Source organism: Suncus etruscus, chromosome 9 (assembly GCF_024139225.1).
Source record: "Suncus etruscus isolate mSunEtr1 chromosome 9, mSunEtr1.pri.cur, whole genome shotgun sequence".
Classification (NCBI taxonomy): domain Eukaryota; kingdom Metazoa; phylum Chordata; class Mammalia; order Eulipotyphla; family Soricidae; genus Suncus; species Suncus etruscus.
In genome coordinates this window covers 14,635,618-14,658,962 of record NC_064856.1, presented here as the reverse complement: position 1 = coordinate 14,658,962, position 23,345 = coordinate 14,635,618, and the positions used below count along the sequence as shown (strand labels likewise).

At 48.0% G+C, this 23,345-nt stretch overlaps 1 protein-coding gene across 1 annotated transcript in view; it reads right to left on the bottom strand.

Moving 5' to 3' along the window:
* Positions 1-14,318, bottom strand: part of KIAA1755 (KIAA1755 ortholog) — a 35,651-nt gene extending 21,333 nt beyond the window's left edge. The window contains exons 1-7 of the mRNA XM_049780524.1: positions 14,310-14,318; positions 13,987-14,184; positions 7,831-9,176; positions 7,254-7,453; positions 4,092-4,215; positions 2,434-2,527; positions 884-976 (exon numbers count right to left, since the gene is read on the bottom strand). Coding sequence (XP_049636481.1) covers positions 884-976; positions 2,434-2,527; positions 4,092-4,215; positions 7,254-7,453; positions 7,831-9,176; positions 13,987-14,184; positions 14,310-14,318 — 2,064 coding nt within the window. The remainder of the gene's footprint in view (positions 1-883; positions 977-2,433; positions 2,528-4,091; positions 4,216-7,253; positions 7,454-7,830; positions 9,177-13,986; positions 14,185-14,309) is intronic.
* Positions 14,319-23,345: the final 9,027 nt, after the last annotated feature.

The window sequence follows — 23,345 nt, the reverse complement described above, 5'->3', positions numbered from 1 at the left end:
TGGATCTGGGTAGATTTTTGTGGTGGTTGGGATCCATTTGTTATCCAAGGACTCAGTGTGATTCCCAGTGTAGCAGCAGCAGGTGAGATCATTTTTGTTAAACTGGCTGGGGATCCTGTCCCCAACTACCTTCTCATAACCTGCACTTGGAAATGTGCCCCAAGAGTCTTGGAAACATAAGTAACCCCAAAGTTCTCCTGCTTGCTCTGTGCTCTTTACTCACCAGGAGGAAGCCAGAGACCTTTTCAGTAGCTTCCCAGATAGATGTTGGACATTACATGTTGGACATTACATTCTACATAGATGTAGAACATTACATGGCCCAAACTCAACTATCATCAACTTTTTCACTCCATATCCCAAGGTGATTTAATAAAAATAAATAGCTTTTCAAAGGCAGGCAGAGGGCGCTGCTCACACCCATAGCTGCAGTATAGTCCACATTAAATAAAGGTCACTTTATTTAATAGCCAGGCTATTTTCTGAAGATTGCAGATGGGCAGAACCTGGGAGTGGGAAAGGCTGATAGAACAGGGCAAAACATGAAGGAATATCAGGTCCATAGTGAGAGGACAAGGACTCTCTTCATCTGGCTTGCAGTATGGTTTGGGGGGGTCTCAGTTTTCCCTGCAGGGGGAATCAAGGAGATGTGGAACAGACATGGTGCTGACAATCATGTACTTGTGCCCACCAGGTGAGTGGGGCTAACAGACAGGAAGAATTCTGGGACCCCTTTGCCAAAGTCTGGCACAGAGGCACAATAGCACAGCTAGTGCAGGAGGGACTCCTGGCCCTTCTCTGAACTTCCCACAATTGTGATCTCAGGGCCTCTCCTGCCTCAGGAATTCTGCAATTCTTTGTGGTTCCAGGTATCCCCCCTCACCTGGATGTCAGGTAAGGTCTCCAGCTGCAGTGCAGCCTCTTTCTCCCCGAGGAAGAGGAAGGTTGCAGCCCGAAAGGAGACAGGTAGGAGAGCCTGTGGGAGAGAAGCCATCACAGCTAAGCCACCAGAGCTGTAAAACAGAGATAACCCGCCCTAGCATTCCACCAAAACACAGACAAATGGATCTCAGAGAGGTGCATGAGAGAATCCAGCTGCCAATTTTTATTATATTTTGCTACCTTTAAGGATAAGTCACAGGAAGTGAGATGAGTAGGTTCAAGCAAACTTCCTAGTTGCCCACTCCCTCTGGACCTCAGTTTCCCCATTTCTAGAGTGAGGAGGTCAGACAGTGAGTTGAGCATGAATGTGTACAATTTCCATATCCAGGAATTACTAAGCAACTTCCCCATTATCCCTTGCTGGCTCCAGATGCTCATGAAACTAAGGTTTGACCCAATCAACTTTCAGCCCCAGCCCTAGTGGTCAATGCATGGACCAATTGAGCCAATTGTGGCTAAAGGTTCCCTATAGGATTTAAATAACTGAGGCCTGTGAATGACCTGCCACTAAAAGTATGGTGTTGTTGAGAGTGGACCAGAAACACACAGAGAGTGAGAGAGTAAAGAAGAGAGAAAGAGAGAGAGAGAGAGACAGAGAGAGAGAGACAGAGAGAGACAGAGACAGAGACAGAGACAGAGACAGAGGGACCTGGGTTTCACCACCCTATCTGACTTCACACTTGGGGTTGAATTTCAGTTCTTGGACTGTGAAATGCTAAGAACCAATAAATAATCAGTCTTTATCATCTTTCTCTTGAAGTCTGTTTGGGGGCCAGAGCAATAGGACAGCAGGTAGGGCACTTGGCTTGCCTTGCATGCAGCCAACCTGGGTTTGATCCTGACACCCAATATGGTCTCCCAAGCAAAGCCAGGCATGATCATTGAGTAAAGAGCCAGGGGACCTGAACAGCGCCCAGTGTGTGGCCGCCAAAAATGAAAAACAAACCTATTTGAGGAAATCTGGTGTGAAAGTTACATATTAATCTACCAAGCTCAGTGAGCCTAAATATTAAATAAATATCAGAAGGCTCAACTAGCATCAACCTCAGCCCACTAAATCCTTAGACACCGACTTTAGTAATGCCACAGAGAGATAGGATGATTCTTGATGTAAATTTTGATAATTCCATTTGCTTTTGTGTTGTAACAACAATAAATGTGTGTCTGCAAGGTGGCAGGCTATGGTGGTGGGTGTAAGTTGGGACACTGGTGAAAGGAGGTCAGATTGGTTCTGGGATTGGTGTTTGAACATTTAATGCATGAAACAACTGTATTCTGGACAACTTAGTAAATCATGGTGTTACCATAAAAATTAAAAACAAAAACTCAAACCAGACTTGTTTGGGTTGTGACTAGGTGTCAAAGCGGGTCATTATAGATACTTGGTGTGGGTAGAAGTGGTGGGCTGAGAATCTGCTTGCAGACCCTGGCTTTTCTCAGAAGGGCTCTGGAACTCCCAAACTTGCTAGAGACTTCCCTCCTCCCACTCACCTGTGTGGCCTGCAGGGCACTGATAAGACCAGCTTGTGGGGACTGTTTTCTGGCATCCACCACAAATGCCAGTTCCTTGGCTTTGGCTTCAGGCCTGTGGGTGGCAAACAGAATTATCCAGTCTTGCTGACTGGAGCTTGACTCTCTGGGGCTAAGGCCCTCATGGAAGGTGAGGAAACTGGCTGCAAGAAACTCATTTATTGATGAGCTCTTTGTCCTAAGAACCAGGTGCCAATGTTCTCCCCTCCAGAAGTCCTCCATGATTTTTCTCCAGGCAGAGTCCTCTACTCCTTCCTCCAGTGCTCCCACAGTCATTCACACTGCCTTCTCTTATGCCCTAACGACCTTCATCTTAAGTTTACTATACAAAATGCTGTGGATACAAGGACTCCACACTGACACTGACTTCTAGTGACCATGCTAGGTACTCAGAGCCCATGTAGTTTTTTTCCTCAGGCATGTCTCAGAGAGGGCAGGTGATTGCCTGAAGGCCATACAGCACACTGGAGAGTTTCAGACCTCTGTCTTCCATGCTGAACACTTTTCAGCACAGAAAACCCACTTGTCAGCCCTGCTTCCCTTTGAGGCCAGAAAAGCCTCTCTTCACCTTGGACACGGGGAAGGAGAATCTTAGTGGTCAGCAAGTGGCAGTGATGGATTCCATGTGGTGGGGTACACGGGGAAAGTTCTAAAGGTCCCACCAGTTCATCTATTCTCACCTCTAGCAATGGTACATCTTGGTTACGTTGGGGGCTCAAGTCATAGTCCCAAGCAAATGTCACCTCTGAGATCCCTCCCAACTGGGGACTGGGACTCGGAGGAAGGAAAGATGGTCCTCCTGATCCTTTCCAACATGAAATCCAAATTGTTATGAGGGGCCAGAGTGATAGTACAGTACAGCGGTAAAGAGTTTGCCTTGCATGCAGCCAATGCAGATGGACCGGGTTCGAAAACTGGCATCCCATATGGTCCCCAAGCCTGCCAGGAGCAACTTCTGAGCACAGAGTCAGGAGTAACCCCTGAGTGCCACTGGGTGTGACCCAAAAAACAAACAAACAAATAAAAAACAAATTGTGTATGAGGGTGTAGGGGACACGGAAGGGTGGTTAGAAATCACCCTAAACCAGCCATTCACTCACTCACTCATTCTTTCTTTCACTCTGTTGCCTTGCTCAACCATGTACTCATTCATCCTTTCTTTGTTCAATAAACATGCTATTCAGATTCCAACTCCATGATCATGTAGTCACCTCCTCGGGAAAGTCTTCCCCGATTATTCCAACCCTCCATCCCTCCATTCCTTCACTTTACAATAAATGGTCCCTGTTAGAATCGCCAAGAAACTTGTTAGAAATGCATATTTGGAGTCCACTCTGGGTGGATGGAGGGGAGCAGCTGTTTGAACACCCTCCTGGGAGACATTGCTTTAGTTTGAGAACCCCTCATCCATAGCATTCCCAGTTGCTCTAGAAAGGTGCTCGTCTGGCATTTGCTTCCTGCCTGTGGCTCTTTCCCCAACATGTGACAGAGCCCCAGGGCTGGACTGAGTCCATCCCACTGCAGATGAGTATGGGGTATTCCACAAGGAACCTGGTCCTGGATTCTGGAATGAGAGCTGGGGGATGAGGGCTGAGGAGTCGACTGACCCTGGCCCTTACCTGGGAATGGAGCACAGGAAGAAGAGCAGCTTGGTGACCTCTGACACTGTGCACCATGGCGCCTCCCAGGCCCCTGCAGTCGTGGAGATGAGAAGCAGAGGCCGCCCCAGCCTGTCACGACCACCTGGAGGAGAGAGTACAGTGACATGAGGACTTTAATGGTTCTTGCTCGGAGATCTCAGGCCTTTGTTCATGCAATAACCTTTCCTGTATGCTGCAAACACCAAACCCTTATTCATCCTTCAAGACCCTGCTTAGAAGCTGCTGGGTCCTCTACTGGGGTGGAGGGGAGATTCACTATATCTTTGAGAAACCAGAGAGTCTGGGAATGTGGAGCCAGTATCTCAATTGTCCTGAGATGGTAGAGAATGTCTCAGGAAAGAGGCATCTCCACCCAGAGGCCTACAACTGGGGTCTCCTTTCAGGGGGCATCCTGTCCCTCAGACTGGGACACAGCACAGACTGGGGGCAGCTTGGGGCTGCCCTCAGCGTTTCCTCCCCCAGTGTGGCCACCTCACTGCCTGTGCACACAGCCCTGAACAGCAGGAGGTGAACTCTGATCTGGCTCAGGAAATGATGGAGCTGCTGAACGGCCTGCCCCAGGCCAGTTACTAGCTGCAATGTTCTTTCCTTCACAAGCATGTTTACAGATGGGGAGATTAAACAAAAATAATTCAACAATAGTGACACATGCATCTCTACCTTTAAGACAGGATAAATTGGTTACAGGCACTTGAAACACCTCATGTATGTGCGCTCAGGTAGAACAGGGAAAACACATACCATATAGTTTGCAGCTTATGAATTTTGAAAGAGAGAGATAGAATGGACTCCCAATGAGAAATTTGATCATAGGTGGGGAGGGATGAAGAAGGAAAATGATTCTTTGAATTCACTGGGTGTGCAAATGGCAGCGTAATTATGAGGAGAAAATGCTCTTAGAATTCCGAGATGGACACTCATGTATTTAAGGGTCAGAGAATGAAGCTCTCTTACTTGCTTTAAATTATTTGGGAGAAAATATTTTCTTAAGGCGAACCATGTCAAATGTTCAGAAGTATTAAATTCAAGAAAGGGTATGTGATTGTTCATTATACTCTAGTCCCCAATTTTCCATGCCTGACATCCTCTTTTTTTGTGTGTGTCACAGACAGTGACAGAACACTGAATTAATTTTTTTCCCACAAACAGTGAATTAATTGGAAACTAAAAATACCTGTGTAGCTCTCATGCCATGCAGAAAATGCTGGTTCATGGCCTTAAAAATCACAGTCATTAGGTTCTGGGTGAAGAAATGACTGTGTTACGTCCTGGCACCCATTTTGGGGGGAAACTGAGTCTAGGGGAGAAGCTACCTAGCAACCCTTCCACACATGCATGCACACATCCCATGCTAGTAAAGATGCAGTGAAACCTAAATGAGCCACCTCTGGCTGCCCTGAGACCTGTTACCCAGAAGTTCAATGGCAGCTGCTCTTCACCCTCATTCTGTGGCTTCTTTTTGTCTGAAGAAAGTGTAGGCTGCAGCCCTAGCCTCTGTGTTTATCTGTCCACCTTCTTTCCCCCTCCAAGGGTTGAAGTCCTGATCTTCCAGTGCTATATTGTAAATAGGATCTTTGAAGGGCCACTGTGATCACATGAGGTCCCTGGAGTGGGCCCCTGTTCAATAAGCTCTTGTTCTTACGCCAGCTGAAATCTGGACCCAGACAGACAGAAAGGAAATGCCATGCACACTGAGAAAGAGACCACATTGGCCCTGGAGAAACCCCTTAGAAGGAACAAGCCCGCCCACCTGTGTGCCCCTGGGGCTCATCAGGGCTCTGCGGAATAAGCTTGTGGGACTTCTTTATGGAAGCTCTAGGAAATTATCCCTTTCCCTGTAACCTGCAGCCTAGCCATGAGGGGTCATGTGCCATACCTCAAGGGCGCTGGTGCGGCTCACTTCCCTGCCTTTGTCCCTGCTGTTCTTTCTCCCTGGTGCCCCCTTCCCTCCTGGCTCCATCTGGTAAGATGTTCCTTATTTCCCAAGGCCAGCTGAGATGCCACCTCCTCCAGGAAATCCAAGAGGACCACCTCTTGCCCTCTGGAGAAGCCCTTATCCCAGCCCAGGTCCCCACACAGATAGAACTTCATCCTGGCTCCCAGATCATCCAGCTCAGCAGGTGGAGATGTGAGGGGGCTAGGTAGGGGTTACCACGGCACCCCATATGCTGTTTCCTCTGTCTGGAACACTTTTACCACTCTCTTACATGGATTATGCTCTCTCATGCTATAAGACTAAGCGTTGAGGGGCCGGGCGGTGGCGCTAAAGGTAAGGTGCCTGCCTTGCCTGCGCTAGCCTTGGACGGACCGCGGTTCGATCCCCCGGTGTCCCATATGGTCCCCCAAGCCAGGAGCAACTTCTGAGCACATAGCCAGGAGTAACCCCTGAGCGTTACTGGGTGTGGCCCAAAAACCAAAAAAAAAAAAAAAAAAAAAAAAGACTAAGCGTTGAACTTCCTCCAGGAAGTTTTCCCTGATCACTCACCATCTTCAAGCCTAGGTTGCAGCCCTATTCAGCCCCAGGGCACCATTTTCTTTTTTTTCTATAACAGAAATTACTTGCTGTGTTTCCTTACACTCAAACAGGGGTTTCCTGAGAGCAAAGGGCAACACAAACCAAGGCCTGTTGGATTCTCAAGGCAGAAGCTAAACAATCCACATCAAATGGCAGTACAGACACCCTCTATGCAGGCTGCTGTGTGCCTTGACTTCCAGATGTACACTTCTCCCCTTAGCTACACTAGCACTGGGTCACCCCTTTAGCCTTTTCCAGGATCCCATGAAGCTGAATCCAAGGACTGACATAACCCCCTACCCCAGCTCTTGAAATTTGACTCCTGTTCTTCTGTGATTGGTGAGGAGTCAGGCCACACCCTCCCTACACCTTCCTGCCTCCCTAGCACCCCGTTCTCAGCTTGTGCTTCTAGGAAACCTTTTCCAAGATCATTCCCAACCCCCTCTTAGCAGTCTTACAGAAAATAGAGTGGTCAGATAGGCCCCCAGAAAGAGCTGTAGTAGAATCCATCCACTGTCCTGAAAGAGGAGATCCCTGAGTCTCAGCATGGTCAGGTCCAGTACCCCAAATCTGTGGCCTCCCCCTGTGGCCCACAATCCAAGCACCTGGCAGACAGGCTATCCCGGAGCTCAAGATCTCTGTGCTTAGAGCTGAGATTCCGGTTTCAGGCCCTGGTGGCCTCTTGTCCAGAGGGGTGCCTCTTCCCAGAGGGCCTGCAGAAGCTTCTGGCAAACCAGCCCTTTCCCAGATCACTGGGCCTGAGTCAGCATCTGTGCCAGATGTTTGTGTCTGAGTTGTTCCAGCTGGGAAAACGAAGCAACAAAGAAAAGGGTGTTAAAGCAGAAGACGCGGGTTTTCCTGGGACAGGAATGTTTGCTCTTCTAATAAATAAGAGCCCTTGCAAGGATTCATCCACTATGTGCTAAGCTCTCTATACAGCTGGTGTGTCTCTGAACTGACAAATGGTTCTGATTGTTACCTCCCCACTTCCCAACCATTGCATAAGAAGGGAAGACCTATTATTTGAGAAATGAAGTCCTTGGCTCAAGGACATCCCACCACTAGTACTTGGATGATCTTAGCTTCACACAGATGTGAGGTTTCAAACGCCTTGACATGTGTTTCCCCCCCCCCCCCAACTCCCTGCACTCTGGTCTCCTTCATAGGAGTGTGTCTTTATCTTTACCCTCACTCTTGGCCAGACTGGGTTTGGGGGAGGAAAGGGAACACAGTGCTCTCCCCGATCCTTTTGGTGGGAACGGTGCTTTCTCTGGGGCCTCAGGGACTGGCCTCTGTCCTCCCAACAGTGAGAATTTACGCCCAAAGGAGGGAGGTGTGGACGATGTTCTGCTCCAATCCGGGTCCACAGTGGGCTCTGAAAGATCCTGGTGGCTTAGTGGGTTCCTGTCTGCCACTTTGGCTTCAGTTCCTGGAGCAGCAGGGGGAATGACTGGGCACAAGTGGGGAGAAGATGCTTGTTTGGGTCCAGGCCTGGGAGGGACCACTCTATCCAAGAGAGCCAGAGGTCCTGGAGTCTCGTTGGCAGCAGATTCCTCTGAGATGCCAGTCCTGGAGCCAGATGCCCAAGGTAAAGGACTCAAGAGGCCACTGATCTGGGCCTTTGGGGCCTGGAGTTCTGAGCGACTGGTGGGGCCTTCAGGATTCACTGTCCCTCTCACATCCCGAGCATAGGGCTTCTGCTCCAAGCTGGGGGACTTGGCACTGGTGCATTTGTCCAGCAAAGGTGGCCTGTTAGCCTCTGAGAGAGGAAGCATCCTCAGAGAGTCAGAGATTCCCTTCATTCTCATCCGTTCTTCTGGGGCTTCCTGAGGAGGACACCTCTTTGGTATCTTCACCTCTAGGTGGGGAGACCCCTGGCTGCTCCTTGGGGAAAGGTCCAATAGGGCTACATAGTCGCCCTCCAAGTCCTGGCTGGCCACAGGGTCCATCCTGAAGGCCCCCTCTCCAGGTCGGGCTTGTTCCACCTTGATGAGTCGCGGGTATTTGTTTCTGGGCATTGTGTACTTGCTAAGGGCCAGACTTCGGGTATGAAGCCCCTGACTGTCTGGGGTCTGGTGCAGCTCTCGGGGGCTGCTTAAGTCTAGTGCCTCTAGTTGAAAGGACTCCCAGGTGGGGGAAAGGACAGTCTCAGCTTGGGGGGTGTCATCCACAAACTCTGGGCTGGTGATCTTGGCCCAGGGCACTGGGGCGATTCCGTTTTCAGATGCTACCAGGCAGCTGTGGAGCCGATGTCCCCCGGAGGCACCATTGAGGGCCTCCAGCCATGCTGGTGTGAAAAGCTTTGGGTAGGAGGACTCAGGAATTGGCCTGGAGTCCACAGTGCGGAGGTCGGCTGAGAGGCACTTGATGGCAAGGCAGACAGACTGCTCCTCCCTCGGCTCTGCCTGGAGGAAAAAGTCCCCTGAGCGCAGCAGGAGGGGACTAAGTGGGGCCAGGTGGACCACAACCTCTCCACTTAGGCATAGAGGCCAGCCCTGGTGCAGGAAGAGACGGTGTGAATGGGGTACCTGTGGGGAGAAGAGATGATGTTAGGGAATGGATTCAAGGCCCCCCCTTGTTAGCATCCTAGGGCTTTCCTTTCTCCCCTCTCCCAGTGTTCTTAAAGAGATGAGGGGCCTTGGGTGCTTCATCTAAGGCCCCTGTTCTAGGGATCCTGGAGTTGTGCAGACCTGATAGTAAGTACCCCCTCAATGCCGGGTCTCCTGTTAATCTCCTGTTTTACTGGGTTCTGTCTCTGACGTAGGAAGAACTTGTCAGCCTACGCACACAAGGCAGTGTTGTTTGTAGGCCTTGAACTATCTCTGGCTCCCTTCTTCTCCCACCTATCCAAAGCTTCTCTCAAGCCAGCACTCCATTTCCAAGTTTAGAAGACATGAGTGCCAAGGTCTGAATTGCTGTTTCGAGTAAATTACCTAACTGCTTTGAACTTCAATTGGGACTAATAATATGTATTGGTATTATTGGGTAGGTATGAGATGAAGTGAGATGTTTTATATGTGTGTGTATAAAAAATTACCAACACAATGCCTAGCATAAAAGAGGTAGATGTTTGAGTACATTTTAATTCCCTCTCCGGTTGACATTTACCCTTTGAAAAATGGTTGGAATTGCCAATTGAAAAATAAAAAGGTCACTTTCTACATGTATACTGTTCTCTAATTCTATGGTAAAGAGTTTAGATGGAAGCTGAAAGGAAACGGAATAAGAACAAGGGAACCCTGACACTGTCACTAATTTGCCGAATGACCTTGTAGAAAGTCAGCCCACTCTTCCAAGTGTTTGTTATGTGACTATTATTTATTTATTTACTTCCCATCACTGCCAACACCGTGATGAGTGCATGACACTTAATTTTGTAGGGAGAGGGTTAGCACAGATAGGACCAAGTACAGACATGATATCGGGAATCAAACTCAGGCCTTGCATATGCTGTGAGATGTTTATTTAGCATGCAAGTAAAACTATTTCTTAAATCTTGATTTAAAATATAAAGAAAGGCAGGAAAGGTGCCAGAGATGCTCTCTATGGGTGGGTAAAGACAGCAAATTCCTCTGGAGCCAGTCTTCCCATCCATCTTAGTGAGTTCCCACTGGGATGTGCCGATGTTGCTCAACAGTGACACCATGTGGCAACAGTGGACAACAGCTCCATTAGGGCAGGACCTGATTCCTGGGTAAGCCCTGGGACAGACTGTTATAACTTGGATGTGCATATAGGAGGCCCCTCTGGGGTGGGGGGTGGGGTCCTAGGGAGCTTACTAGTCAGGAGGCAAGTATTTTCCTGGGATTCTGAGGTCCAACCATATTGTGCCCCAGGCTGATAATGAATAAACCAGCTGTGCCCTCCACTTATCACATACTTTCCCTCACCTGCTTGAAGAGACAGAATGATAGGCCGGCCAGGCATTCTGCATTATGGAGATGAGAATAAGGGTCATCCTATCTTAATCTCACAGGAGGAAGTGAGCACATGATGGTCCTCAACTTGCCAAGGGAAAGAAACTGAGGCACAGGAGGTGAGAGGCTTGAGGTGAAGCCACACAACAGAGAAAGGGCAAGAGTGAGATTTGTGCCTGGACCTTCCTATTGGGAGTCAGCTGTATCTGTCCCCAGCTTCTAGGCTTCATTTGTGGGTGGTGTTTGCCATTGAGGAAATAGGTGTTAGGAGGCTGTGCAGAGACAAGCCCATTCTTATTTCTGAGAGGATTAGAAGAGAGACTAGGGTCTAGAGTGATAGTACAACAAATAGAGAGTTTGCACGCAGCTGAGTTGGGTTTGATCTCCAGTAACCCGCATGGTTTCCAGACCTTGCCAAGAGTGAGTCTTGAGCACAGAGCTAGGAGTAACTTCTGAGTACCACTGGATGTGTTCCCCTGTCCTCCCCAAAAGAAGAGAGACTAGTTCTTGAGTACCCACTGCAAGACAAGCTTTGGTCCAGCCACATGACTGGCCTTAAAGGTGGGAAAGAGGTGAGTGATCTCCACTTTTTATGGAAGAAAACTGAAGCTTTGAGAAGTGCGGTAAATCTCCCAAGTTCACAGTGTTGGATGATGGATTAGATCCAGAAGTACCAGAGGTCAGCTGTAAATCCCTTCCTATGAGGTGACCCAGATTCACTGGCCATGATATTTACAGCCTAAAATCTACATTTTTTTTGTTTTGTTTTGGGGCCACATCTGGTGACACTCAGTGGTTACTCCTGGCTCTGCGCTCAGAAATTACTCCTAGCAGGCTCAGGAAACCATATGGGATTCCCAGGATTAAACTCGGGTTGGCCACATGCAAGGCAAATGCCTACCTGCTATGCTATAGCTCTAGCCCCTAAAATCTACATTTTCATGAGATTGGACCTCATGCTTAGGACTTACTCCTGGCTCTGTACTCAAGAATCAGTTGTGGTGGTACCAAGAATTAAATCTCATCAAGCCAGGTGAAAGGTAAGTACCTGGGCCCGGAGAGATAGCACAGCGGCGTTTGCCTTGCAAGCAGCCGATCCAGGGCCAAAGGTGGTTGGTTCGAATCCCGGTGTCCCATATGGTCCCCCTGCCTGCCAGGAGCTATTTCCGAGCAGACAGCCAGGAGTAACCCCTGAGCACCGCTGGGTGTGGCCCAAAAACCAAAAAAAAAAAAAAAAAAAAAAAAGAAAGAAAGGTAAGTACCTTAATTACCATATTATTTCCCTACTCCCATCTGATTAGCATTTAAGTCACCTACATCACAGAATAAAAAATGAAGAAAATAAAATCTTGTGAGCTTTGTCTCTGAAAGAAATGGGCCCACATGATAGTATAGCAGGTAGGTGTTTGCCTTGCATGTGACTGACCTAGGTTCAGCATGGTTCCCTGAGCACAGAGCCAGAGGCAATTCTGAGAACTACCAGGTATGGCTCAAAGACAAAAGAGTAAGAAAAAGAAATAAATGGGGAAAGAGATAGCACAGTTGTATTTTTCATGGCTAGCTAAAGGAAGTGGGTAATAGGGACGCTGTCCTGGAGAGAGAGAGAAGGATGGGATATATGTGGAAAAAAAAAAGTAATGCCTGGGGCTGGAGAGATAGCATAGTGGTAGGACACTTGCCCTGCATGCTGTTGACCAGGGACAGATCTGGATTCGATCCCTGGCATCCCATATAGTCCCCCAAGCCTGCCAGGAGTAACCCCTGAGCATCACCGGGGGTGGCCCCAAAACAAACAAACAAAGAAACAAAAAAAGTAATGCCTGGGAGATGGCTCAAAGGGTAGAAATTCATGCTCTGCATGCAGAACCCAGTGTGATTTCCAGCACTGCATAGTGTCCCGAACACTGCTGAGTGTGCCACCCCTCTCCTTAAAAAAGAAAGTTAAAAAGTACTGCCAGTGTGGGCATGTGGAAGTTGGCTACATATGTTCCCATGAGAATACTCCTTCTCTACCATATATATATATATATTTGGTAGAGAAGGAGTATATATATATATATATGTATATATATATATATGTATATATATATGAAAAGAAAAAGGGTCGGTGAGGTGGCGCTAGAGGTAAGGTGTCTGCCTTGCAAGCACTAGCTAAGGAAGGACCGCGGTTTGATCTCCTGGCGTCCCATATGGTCCCCCCAAGCCAGGGGCAATTTCTGAGCACTTAGCCAGGAGAAACCCCTGAGCATCAAATGGGTGTGGCCTGAAAAACCAAATATATATATATACTCCTTCTCTAATACTCCTCCTCTGGAGACATTTGTGAGCCAGGCACCATATTGAGCACAGGGTCCACTAATTCTGGCCCATAAGCCCGAGCTCCTCCCAAAGCTTGTTTGTAACCTATAAAATGGTACACATGGTCCCCTCTGCTTTCAGCTCCTTCCATGTCCTGACAGGATGGAAGTGCTCTGAAAATACAAAGGGAGATGGAGGAGAAGACTATCAGCTTCATACTGATTCCTGGGCCTGGTGTGGCCAGATTGGGCATTAGGACACAGCTGGCAAACCTATAATAGGTGTGGGCAACTTTCCAGCATGGGGCCTAGGAGAGGTTGGATTCTGGGCTTCCTACTCTTTCCTCGAAATAGACTACACTCTGGCCATCCAGGCATGCACAAGACTTGAGCCTGGATAATCCTGGTGCCTACTCCTCTGGCACAGCCATTGACCAAGGATTGGACATAGGAACTTTGTTTGGCCAATCAAAATCCTTCCCTGAGACTTTTCCTCTCTGTAGTTGTAAAGCTCTTTCTTGTTTCTCTCCGACACTTCCCTGGGTTCCAGCCTTGTGTGAAGACAGTTAGGTTGATGCCGAGAGCAAGGAAACACAAATCCAGAAGAAAGAAATGCTCCATAAGAGGAATGACTGAGGTGTGCGTGGGGACAGTGTCATTGCAAGCCCTAACCACATCATTCTGTTCTTACTAAGCATCGTCACCATGTTCCTGACCAACACATGACTCTTTCTGGTTACCTCAAAAGATAACCCACACCCAGGTTTGGTTCTGAAGGGGTTTCCAGGATGAAATCAAGAGATCTGCCATCTTACTCCCTGCAAGGGATCTTGGGAAGGCTGGAACAGACTTTGCTGTGCCCATGGAAACTAACTCTTGCCCACTGTGGGCAGGCTCCCAGGACTCACCCACAGGATGCCCCTCATCTGGTCTTGCTGGTGGCTCCTGAGTGGGCATGTACCATCCCAGCCTCAAGGGGGAAGCACAAGATCATCTGCCCGCTCAGGTTAGGGCCTGAAATCTTCCTTTGGTACCAATAGAAAACCAGCCCACAATCTCCACTCCACCTAAGATAAGACCCCCTCTTGCTCTGCTCGCCCTGGCCCTAATCACTCCCAACTTACACAGGCTGCTTCCCGCACTTGCTCACACAGGCGCTTGGCGGGGATCAGGAAATCCAGCAACAAGCGCAGCCCATCGCCCTGGAAGTCAGAATCCAGGACTCGGAACACCTGGCCCAGGATGGTGGGTGCCGTGGCCTCAAAGGGTGGATAGAGGCCTGCCAGGGCATGCTGGATGGCTGCATCTAGGGATGGGGTGTCCTGAGGGGCAGGAGGAAAGGACAAAAGTGAGAGTTGCAGTGAGCATGGCTTGAGACCTCCCAACCTCTTGTGACTCAGGACTCTCAAACCCTCTGACCTTCCTCCTACCAGTTCTCCTCCCTTACTACATCCATCCTCCATTCTGATCCTCAAGTGCTCTATCACAGGCCACCTCAGGACCTTTGCACTGGCAGTTTCCTCTGCCTGGACTAGTCCTCAGCACAAACTCATCCCCTCTCTCCTGTAGGTTTCTGCTGAACCAAGGTGGAATAGAGCAATGTGCTGAGGCACCAAGGTAAGAGCTGGGGGTAAAGGAGTCTCAGGGTCTCCCACTCTCACCACTAAGTCCCCCAGATGGACACCCCAGTAAACTCATTGGCTGCTGAGTGAGTCAAGTGGCTGTGGGTTTCCCATTGGAGTGGCAGGCTCCAGGGCAGTGACTCTTTGATATTATGACACAGATATCTTGACCCTGAAGAATTGTTGAGCCGAAACAGCACACTGCCTTGACTGAACACAGAACTAGCAGGCCTGTAACTAGGCATTTTCTGAATATAACTCTGCTGTGTGCAGCCCAATTCAAACAAACAAACAAACACACAAAAAAAACAAAGATGGAGATGAGTTATCCACTCACTCTCAAGTTAGGTGGATGTGGAAGAGACAGAGGGAATGAGACTAACTGAAAGAGGATGGAGAGATACACCACTGGCTTTAAAAACAGACCAAGGGCCAAAGGATGTGCTTTTTTAGCAGAAGGAAAGGCAAACAAGTAGCTTCTCCATGAGCAGCTTCAGAACCAGATAGTACAGGAGTATGGCATTTGCCTTGCATATCGCCAACCTCAGTTCAATTCCCAATACCAAATATGGGCAGACACTAGAGCTCCACCAGAAGTGATCTCTGAGAACAGATCTACAAGTAAGCCCTGGGCACTACAAAGTGTGCCTCCCTCCATATATATATATATATATATAACTATTATATATACATGTACATATATATATATATGTTCCAACCTTAGGAGAAACCAACATTCTATTCATTACTTCACATGGCCTAGTCCATGATAGTGGCTAAATCAGAAGTGTGGAATAATGAGCTAAGGATTCCTCCAGTACCACTCTTTCTCCATCAGTGGGACAATGCCCACAGCTCTCAGTGACAGAGTTGTGGTGCTCCCTCTCATGCCAGGGGAAGCAAATGGAAGTGTCTGGAGCCTGAGCTCCATCTGCCAGTGAGGGCTACAAAGCAAGAAGAGAACAAATTCGAATCCAACTTTAAGGGAGTCCAGAAACATCCTTTTCACGCTCATGACAAGGTCCCTGGAGATGGGAAGAGAACTAGGACTTTGGAGCGTAAGAACCCAGCATGTCTTCATCCCAGCAAGGCCAGAAAGTTGGAGTGCAGGGATCTTAGTTCAGGACATTCAGATAAAATCAGGCCAGGGCATGGCTGCAGAATACAAGGTTTTAGATAAGTCCACTATTGATATTGTTACAATGATGACACTGACAGCTTCCTTCTGTTTTTTGGGAGGTGAATTGTTGGTAGGCTTTTTTTTTTTTAAACTTCTTTCTTGGGAGGGCACACCCAGCAGTGTTTAGGGCTTATTTCTGTCTATGTGCTCAGGGATAATTCCTGGTGGGATTCAGGGCCCATATGGGATACATGGTCATCTGTATGCAAGGCAAGTGCCTTGAATTATCTTTGCACTATTGCTTCAGCTCCACCACCCCCAAAAGTTGTTTTCTTTAGGGGAAAGTAAACCATGGCAGCATGGATTGTCTGAAACTAGGACCATCTGGCTATGCCACACGCCCTGAAGTTTCCAGAGCTTTGCTCTCCCTTTTTCTCTCCATCTGAGGTTGGCACAGACAGAAGGATGCTAGGGGTGGTATCCTAGTTGCAGAGGAAACTTTCCTGGTCCTCACCTCAGAGCCATGACTCTCAGGGTGTAATTCCTTGCCCTCTTATTCCTGTCACTGACAACTGGCCTCCCCTCTGTAGCCTGTACCCCAACCTCTGACAAACGAGGCACTGAAACGTCTCTGCCCTAATGTGCCTCAGTTTCTCGAGCTGTTTATGGGGTTCTTAGTCCCTATCCTATATCACTTCAGATGATTGTTCTGGTGCTACCAGGAGACAGTGGCTGGACAAGGTCTTGCTTAAGAAGCTGAATGTGGCTGCTGTTGTTATTCGTTCTCCCTCCTTCCTCATCCTCCTGGCCAGAACTCCAGCCACACAGTCTGTGTGCAGACTGGCTCCCCGCCTGTTTTGTGAATCTACTGCGTCACCCCAGGATGACAAGGGTTTCCAGGCACCTCCTGGGTGCCAGCTGTGGCCCGTCTCCTCTTGTGTAGCCATACAAGGCTCCCTGGGCTAAGCAGAGCCATCCCACTTGGCAGATAAAACAGACGCCGATCTTGCCCAAGATCACAGAAAAGAGAAAGACAGAGCAGGGATCCTGCCCAGGTTGGGTCAGCCGAATCTGGCCTCTTCCTATGGCCTCTCATACCTCATCTGCTTGGGGACCACCAGTTGCCACTGCCTGTCCAGCACCCTCTGAGTGGGCTTAATAAAGCTGTTTTCACTTGCGCCTGCAATGCCTTTGGCTTCCAGAAATTGGCTTCACTGGATGCACACTGTAACCATTTATGGGGCAGTTGGTAAAGAAAAATGTTCCAAGTTAAAAAGACTCAGAGTTTTTGGCTAGAATGATACCTGCTCCAGGATTGCATGCCAGGGGCTCATCATTGGTTCAAGTTTTAGGGGATCAGTGGCAGCGTGGGAGGGGGGAGCACATTTAGGAAGAAAAATTGGCTGCCCTCCATTCAAAACTAACCAGGCAGCCCAACCCTGGACCACAGGAACCCAAACCCCGCAGGCCAGACGTAGGCCCCTCAAAATGATTTCTGTGAAACTTAATCGACTCATTCCCATTTCTTCTCAGCCAGTGCCGCTGGGCTGGGTCTTTAACTGTTCCCAGGCAAGGAGTGATGTCAGATGCATCCAAGGCCGAGATGGAAAAGGTGAGACCAACCAGGTCCCAAAGACTAGCCCAGGCCATAACTTTTCTCCTATGGTCCATAGCCACAGGAGGACCCTGCAAGATGGGAGAACCTCGGGGACCTTTGCATGGATATGCAGAACCATTAATGGGGTCAAAGCACACAGAAGTGTCTGTTCCTTTGAGTACAGGAAAAAAGCAGCAGTATGAGGCTTTCAATGTCATTACCAGGACCTTCTTACTAGTCCTGTAATCTTAAGTAACAGACACATAAAATACACAAGTGGATGGATTTCATATATTTGAACCCTCTAGAAACATTACCCTGACTCCCAGCCTCACAAGAAAACTCCTTCCCAGACAGATTCCCCCTCCCCTTCCTAGGAGAAACTGTTCTTCTGGCTAGAGAACAGTCTTTTTAAAGAAAAAAATCCCTGTATAGTTAGTCTCCACTGTGTAAAAGTGTGAGTAAGCCAAAAGGCCTGATGGAATAAAGTGTTAGCTGTAGTTACCCTCAAGCATGTGAGTGGCAGGGGCTTATAAGGCACCTTTTAAATTTTCTTTAAAAATACAGTTGGCTGGATTTTCCAAATGTTCTTCTGTAGAACTTTTATAATGTTGGGGGAGGAGAAGCAGAGAATAAAAGTGCAATTGTGTATGTGGGGTGTGGGCATGTGTGTGTAAGTATGTAAGGCTGTTCCCTTTTTAAATGGTCTCACCAGATGTTGTTAGTTGGCTCTTTTGAGATATGAGTGAACTTTTCTTAAAGGTCCAGATTTCCCCATTCTATCCAATAGGTCAAGACTTTAGCATCACTTAGCTCCAGCAGCACCTCAGCTTGGAAAGAGAGAGGATTGAGAAGTGTGTAGATGACACTGCCAGGGGGTTGCCCTTACTCCATCTTGCTCTCCAGGTAATAAGTGCCCAGGAAGGTGGAGTTCTGCTCTTGACTTTCTGGATAGCCTTGACCTCAGTTTCCCCGTCTCTGAAATGAGGGCACTGGGCTCATCTCTCTCTCTCTCTCTCTCTCTCTCTCTCTCTCTCTCTCTCTCTCTCTCTCTCTCTCTCTCTGCCCTTCTAGTGGTGAATTCAAGAATTCAGAGAATTCTAATAGTCAAAGCTCCATCTATATTTCAAAGAATAATCATGCTCAGGAAGGTTTCATAGGTGGTGATTAGGCACACTAACATGATGAACTACCATGCAGCTATAAAAAAGATGAAATTGTGCCTTGTGCTATAGTTTAGATGGAATTGGAGAGTCTCATGTGGAATGAGATTAGTTGGAGGGAGAAGGACAAACACTGGATGTTCTCACTCATAGGTGGAAACAAAGCAAGGGTACAAAATACAAAAGGTTTGCTTCAATAACAAAACTTAGACTCTGATGATGGGGCTTAGGAAGCCCAAGATGTGGTATTGAAAGGTTCTTGTGTATGTATGGTGGAGGTTATTGGCCCACGGATGGTGGATGGAGTGTGAGCACATCATGCAAATAGTGACATTCTTGTTAGCAATTTGACTTTTGTTAAAAAGAAAAGCCGAGGCCCTTGCACTCTGGAATCAGGCCCAAAGAAGATCTGAGGCAGCAGTGACAGCTCCCCATACTGAAGGGTCTGCTGGGGTACAAGAGAGAAAGGAAACACCTCTAGGCCGAGGTGAGGGCCCACAAGAACCAACCTCAGGCTCTAGGGAATCATCAGGAAAAGCAGGACCTGAGATCTCCCTCACAGAGTGCTCCCTTTGCCAGCATCATCCCAAATACTGCTAGTTTAATAAAACCTTCCTGATTTGGGGGACCAAAGGGGCCTCCCAAGCAGTGCTCAAGGATTTAGAGGGTTAGTTAGTTTCTGATGACTATTGGTCAACTGGGCTACTAGGATTAATGGGCTGGCCCAGCTAAGCAGAACTTTTCATGCCTAGGAGGGCTGAGAGCTCTCACAGTTTCACCCACCCGTAATTTCACTATTTCACATGGTTTCCCAAGGGCTTCACCTAGAGGTGCTGGGGAGATGCGGGGGGACTATGGGATGCTGGGGATGGAACCCCCTCCCTGTGTATGCAAGGCACCTTTTAACTTTTCCTAACTTCTGAGCTCTCCCTTCCAGTGTTTTAGAGGTTGGCCACACACCCCCTTTCAAAGAGTATGATGCCCGGTGAGGGGGGTGGAGTTTTATAGAGGGAGGTTAGTGCCCCCCTAAACTTCTCCAGGCTGCTGATTCTAAAGCCAGTGTCCATGCAGCCGACTGCCAGGAAGTTTCTGCTTGTGTCCAATGATGTCTTCTGCTTAAATCTTTTTTTTTTTTAATTTTTGTGTGGGTGGAGGTATGAGTGAGAATTGGCTCCTTATTTAAGAAAAAAAAAAAAAAAAGACAAAACAAAGCTTTCAGAAATTGGCAAAAGAATCCTGAGAGGGTGTCCTGGGAAGCCAGTAGGCACCAGAAGACCTGTGTTCAAGTCCATTTGGGGCTTGTTTGCCATTTGGGAACTATGAGAGGTTCCAAGGCCTTTCTGAGCCTCAAATTTATGTTTGTTCCTTTCTCTTTCTTTATCCATCCAAGCTCCACAATACTGCTACTTCTTAACTATTTCTTAGCACCAAAGCTGGGGACTCAGTTGCTCTGTGAAGCCTTCCCAGACTTCATAGTATCTTCCCAACAGTCCTAAGGGGAACACTCTCAATCCTGATGGACGGGTTCAGAAGCTGAGCTCCAGGCTCTCCCACCTCCCCACTAGTCTCACCCTAATTCCTAGAGGAGTATCTTAAGTCCAGAATACGTTTCTATCTGCATTTCCAGCCTTGGGTCTAAAATAAAAGAAAGATCCCCAAGTTTTCTCTTGGAACTCCCTCCTGCCCCCTGCAAGCCCCAACCTTCCTCACACAACTGCACAGGAAGCGACTTTAACCCCTGTCCCGTCTCATGCTGTGTTCTAGTTGACCCTCCAGCCAGACCCCAAATTTGCTGCAAGGCCCCAATGGAGAGGCTCCAGCTCTGCTCAGGGCAGAGGGGCCAACAACAAAGACCCCCAGTTCTCTCTCCTTCCCTTCCCTCTGTGGATAGAGGGAAGAGAGCAGAGCAGGACCTGGGGTCCTGGGTCATGCATGAGTCTGTCTACCCCTGCTAATGAGGACAGTACAGGCACAGACCCCTGCCAAACCCCAGTCTGGCACCCCTGGACAGAAAGAACCTAGGCGCCTAGGGTCAAGGAGTTGCTAGGCGTTACCATGGTGACGGAGGGCTGCTGCTTCGGTCCAGGGCGGTGGTGCAGGCGCCGTCTGGAGTCCTTTGGTCTGTCTCTGCAGGTCTCTGGGTGCAATCCTCGCCTGCCTAACACTGGGGCGCTCAGGTCGGGGCACCGGGGGAGGGAGAAGGAAAGGGAGCTCGGGATGGCGGGCGGCGGGACAGGGGAAGGGGAGAGACCAGACGAGAGGCTGAGGCTGGCCGGGCAGGAGGGGTGGCTGCGGGGCGGGGCGCCGGGACCCCGCCCGGGTGGGTCGCTCCACTTTGTGCCGGCGCCCAGCCCCGCGCCCCGCCTTGCCGGCAGCCGTGGTGATGGGAACCAGGCGCCCCGCTTCCAGCAGAGAGACGAGTTGGCTGCCAGGAACTCAGCCTGTCCCGCCGCATTCCCTGACCCCGGTTCGGTCCCCCACCCCCAGGCTCACCCGGGCGTGTACTGCCACGGGTAGGGATCAAGGCAGAACTCGGCTCCTTCAACAAGTCGGGTTAGAGTCCTAGGCTTGGTTGTCGGGTCTGGGGATTAGGGCAAATTATGAAGGGTCTTCAACTTCCATTTCCTCATCTGTAGAATGGGCCGATGAAATAAATCATTATTGTCATGAGGGTGGTGATAATGAAATGATGGTGGTGGTGGTGGTGGTTTTGGTGGTGGTGGTGGTGGTGGTGGTGGTGGTGGTGGTGGTGGTGGTGGTGGTAGTGATGGTGATGTTAATAATAGCATATGTCTCTTGAATTCTAACACAGGACTCAATATGCATTCCCATTTTCTTTCCCAGTGACTCTCACATCCAGCTCCACTGTGATGTCAAATTCAAGACTTAGAGATGCTGGGACTATTTACTAGTCTGGTTTCTCCTGGATCATGTCTGACATTGATGACCTTGGCCAAACCTTAGCTTCTCGGCTTTGGAGTGATACTAGAAACAAGATGGTTGCCTGCTAGAGGACTCTGGAGTTTTTCCATTTATTCCTCAAACAGTCAGTATGAAAGTCTCTACCATTGGGTAACACCCAATTTAAGGAAGGAGAGAGGCCAATTGTGTCTGGAGAGATAGTATGGGGGTTAAGGGGTTTGTCTTGCAGTGCAGCTCTTCTGGTTTGATCCATGGCATTGGAATTAATTCAGTTGGTCATTGCACCTGGTCCAAGTGCACTGTCAGGGTCACTTCTAATCCAAGAGCCAAATAACCCATGAATACCTATGGCTGTACTCTTCTTTAAAAGAAATAGATGGTTACTTAAAAGGAAATGGACTCAATATTAGGATGGAAATCAACCTGAAATAGTTTATACAGAAGTGTTCTCTCTATTCCACCCCTTGGGTCTCTTGACATCCTTAATGCTTTATTCCCATACATGTTCTTCAAAAACTGCTTTCTGATATGGCACAACTCGACAAGGAACCAGAAATGCATACACACATGCATGTATACTCCTTTGCATGGTTTAGCCTCATGCTGTGCTCATCTCTCCAAGTCTCTGAGTCATCTTTTGTAGGACAGAATAATATTGACTTCTTCATAGTGATAAGGTGGTGATTAACAAGTTCATGAATGTAAAATATTTTTATGTGTCTGGTACACAGCAGAATTATCTACAACACATAAAATAGTGGTTGTGTGTGTGTGTTTTAATGTTTGGGGGCAGTGGTTGTGAAATCAGCTTCCAAATACACAGTCTTAACCTACTGGATTGGACAAGATTCATCTCTGGGGAATTTCCAGAGGATTTTCCAAAAACTGCTCGAGTATCCGTTTCCTTTCTCTTTGGTAAACGAATACTGAATCATGCTTCAATCTCTGCTCTAGATTATGAGAAACAACAAAGTTCATCACTGTCCTTACATACGATAGAGATGGAAGAAATAGGAGAGCAACATAGAAGTGGGTTCAGCTACTTGCTTTGTAGCCGCTTCCCTGTTGGGGTCATAGTTTCTTCAGCATAAAATGCAGGTCAACACTCCTCTCCTTGCCTGACTTTTGTGAAATTCAGTGAGATAATTTACTAAAAGCATTAAAATGGTGCTTAGAGTATGGTTTTTAGCAAACAGCTATGTTTGCCACCTATGTTTCTACCTAGGTTCCCAGGCCTAGAGAGTTCTCCTAGCGACACTCACTTGAGGAAAGGGAGATGTCTAATTCAGTGTCATATGAATTATAAATAAATATAAATATATATTTATATATTATAAAATATATAAATTATATTATAAATTATATATTATAAAATATATAAATATATAAAAATATAAATAAAATAAATATTAATAAATAAAACTTATTTATGCAATATAAATTTATATTTTTTGCTTCTTGCTTCTTCATTAAGGCTAGCAACTACTGACCACACACACATATTAATCCTTCTCCTACCCATGGTAGACATCATAGTCAATTACAGAATTTCCTGTTGATCCTAGAAGCAGCCTCAGAACCCTCCTGAACATAGAGCCAAGGAAGCTGTTATCAGTGAGCATGCTTTGGTTTGAAGAAAATGCCTGTTTGTGATGTGTAGTCTATAATGAGGAAGGTGAATGAGCTTTCTTTATTTAGGGAATGTGGCTCAGCAGTGAGCACTGCCTTTTATGAGAGCCCCAAGTTCAATTTGCAGCACACACACACACACACACACACACACACACACACACACACACACACCCCTTATAATATTGCACTGAAGGGCCTGCAGTGATAGCACATTGGTAGGGCATTTGTCTTGCACATGGCCAACCAGGAATGGAACTGGGTTTGATTCCCGACGTCCTATATGGTCCCCCAAGCCTACCAGAAGCAATTTCTGAGTGCAGAGCCAGGAGTAACCTCTGAGTGCTGCTAAGTGTGGCTCCAAAACCGAAAAAAATAAATAAAAAGGTTGCACTGAAGACACATACTCTGGAGTCAGAAGACTTAAACT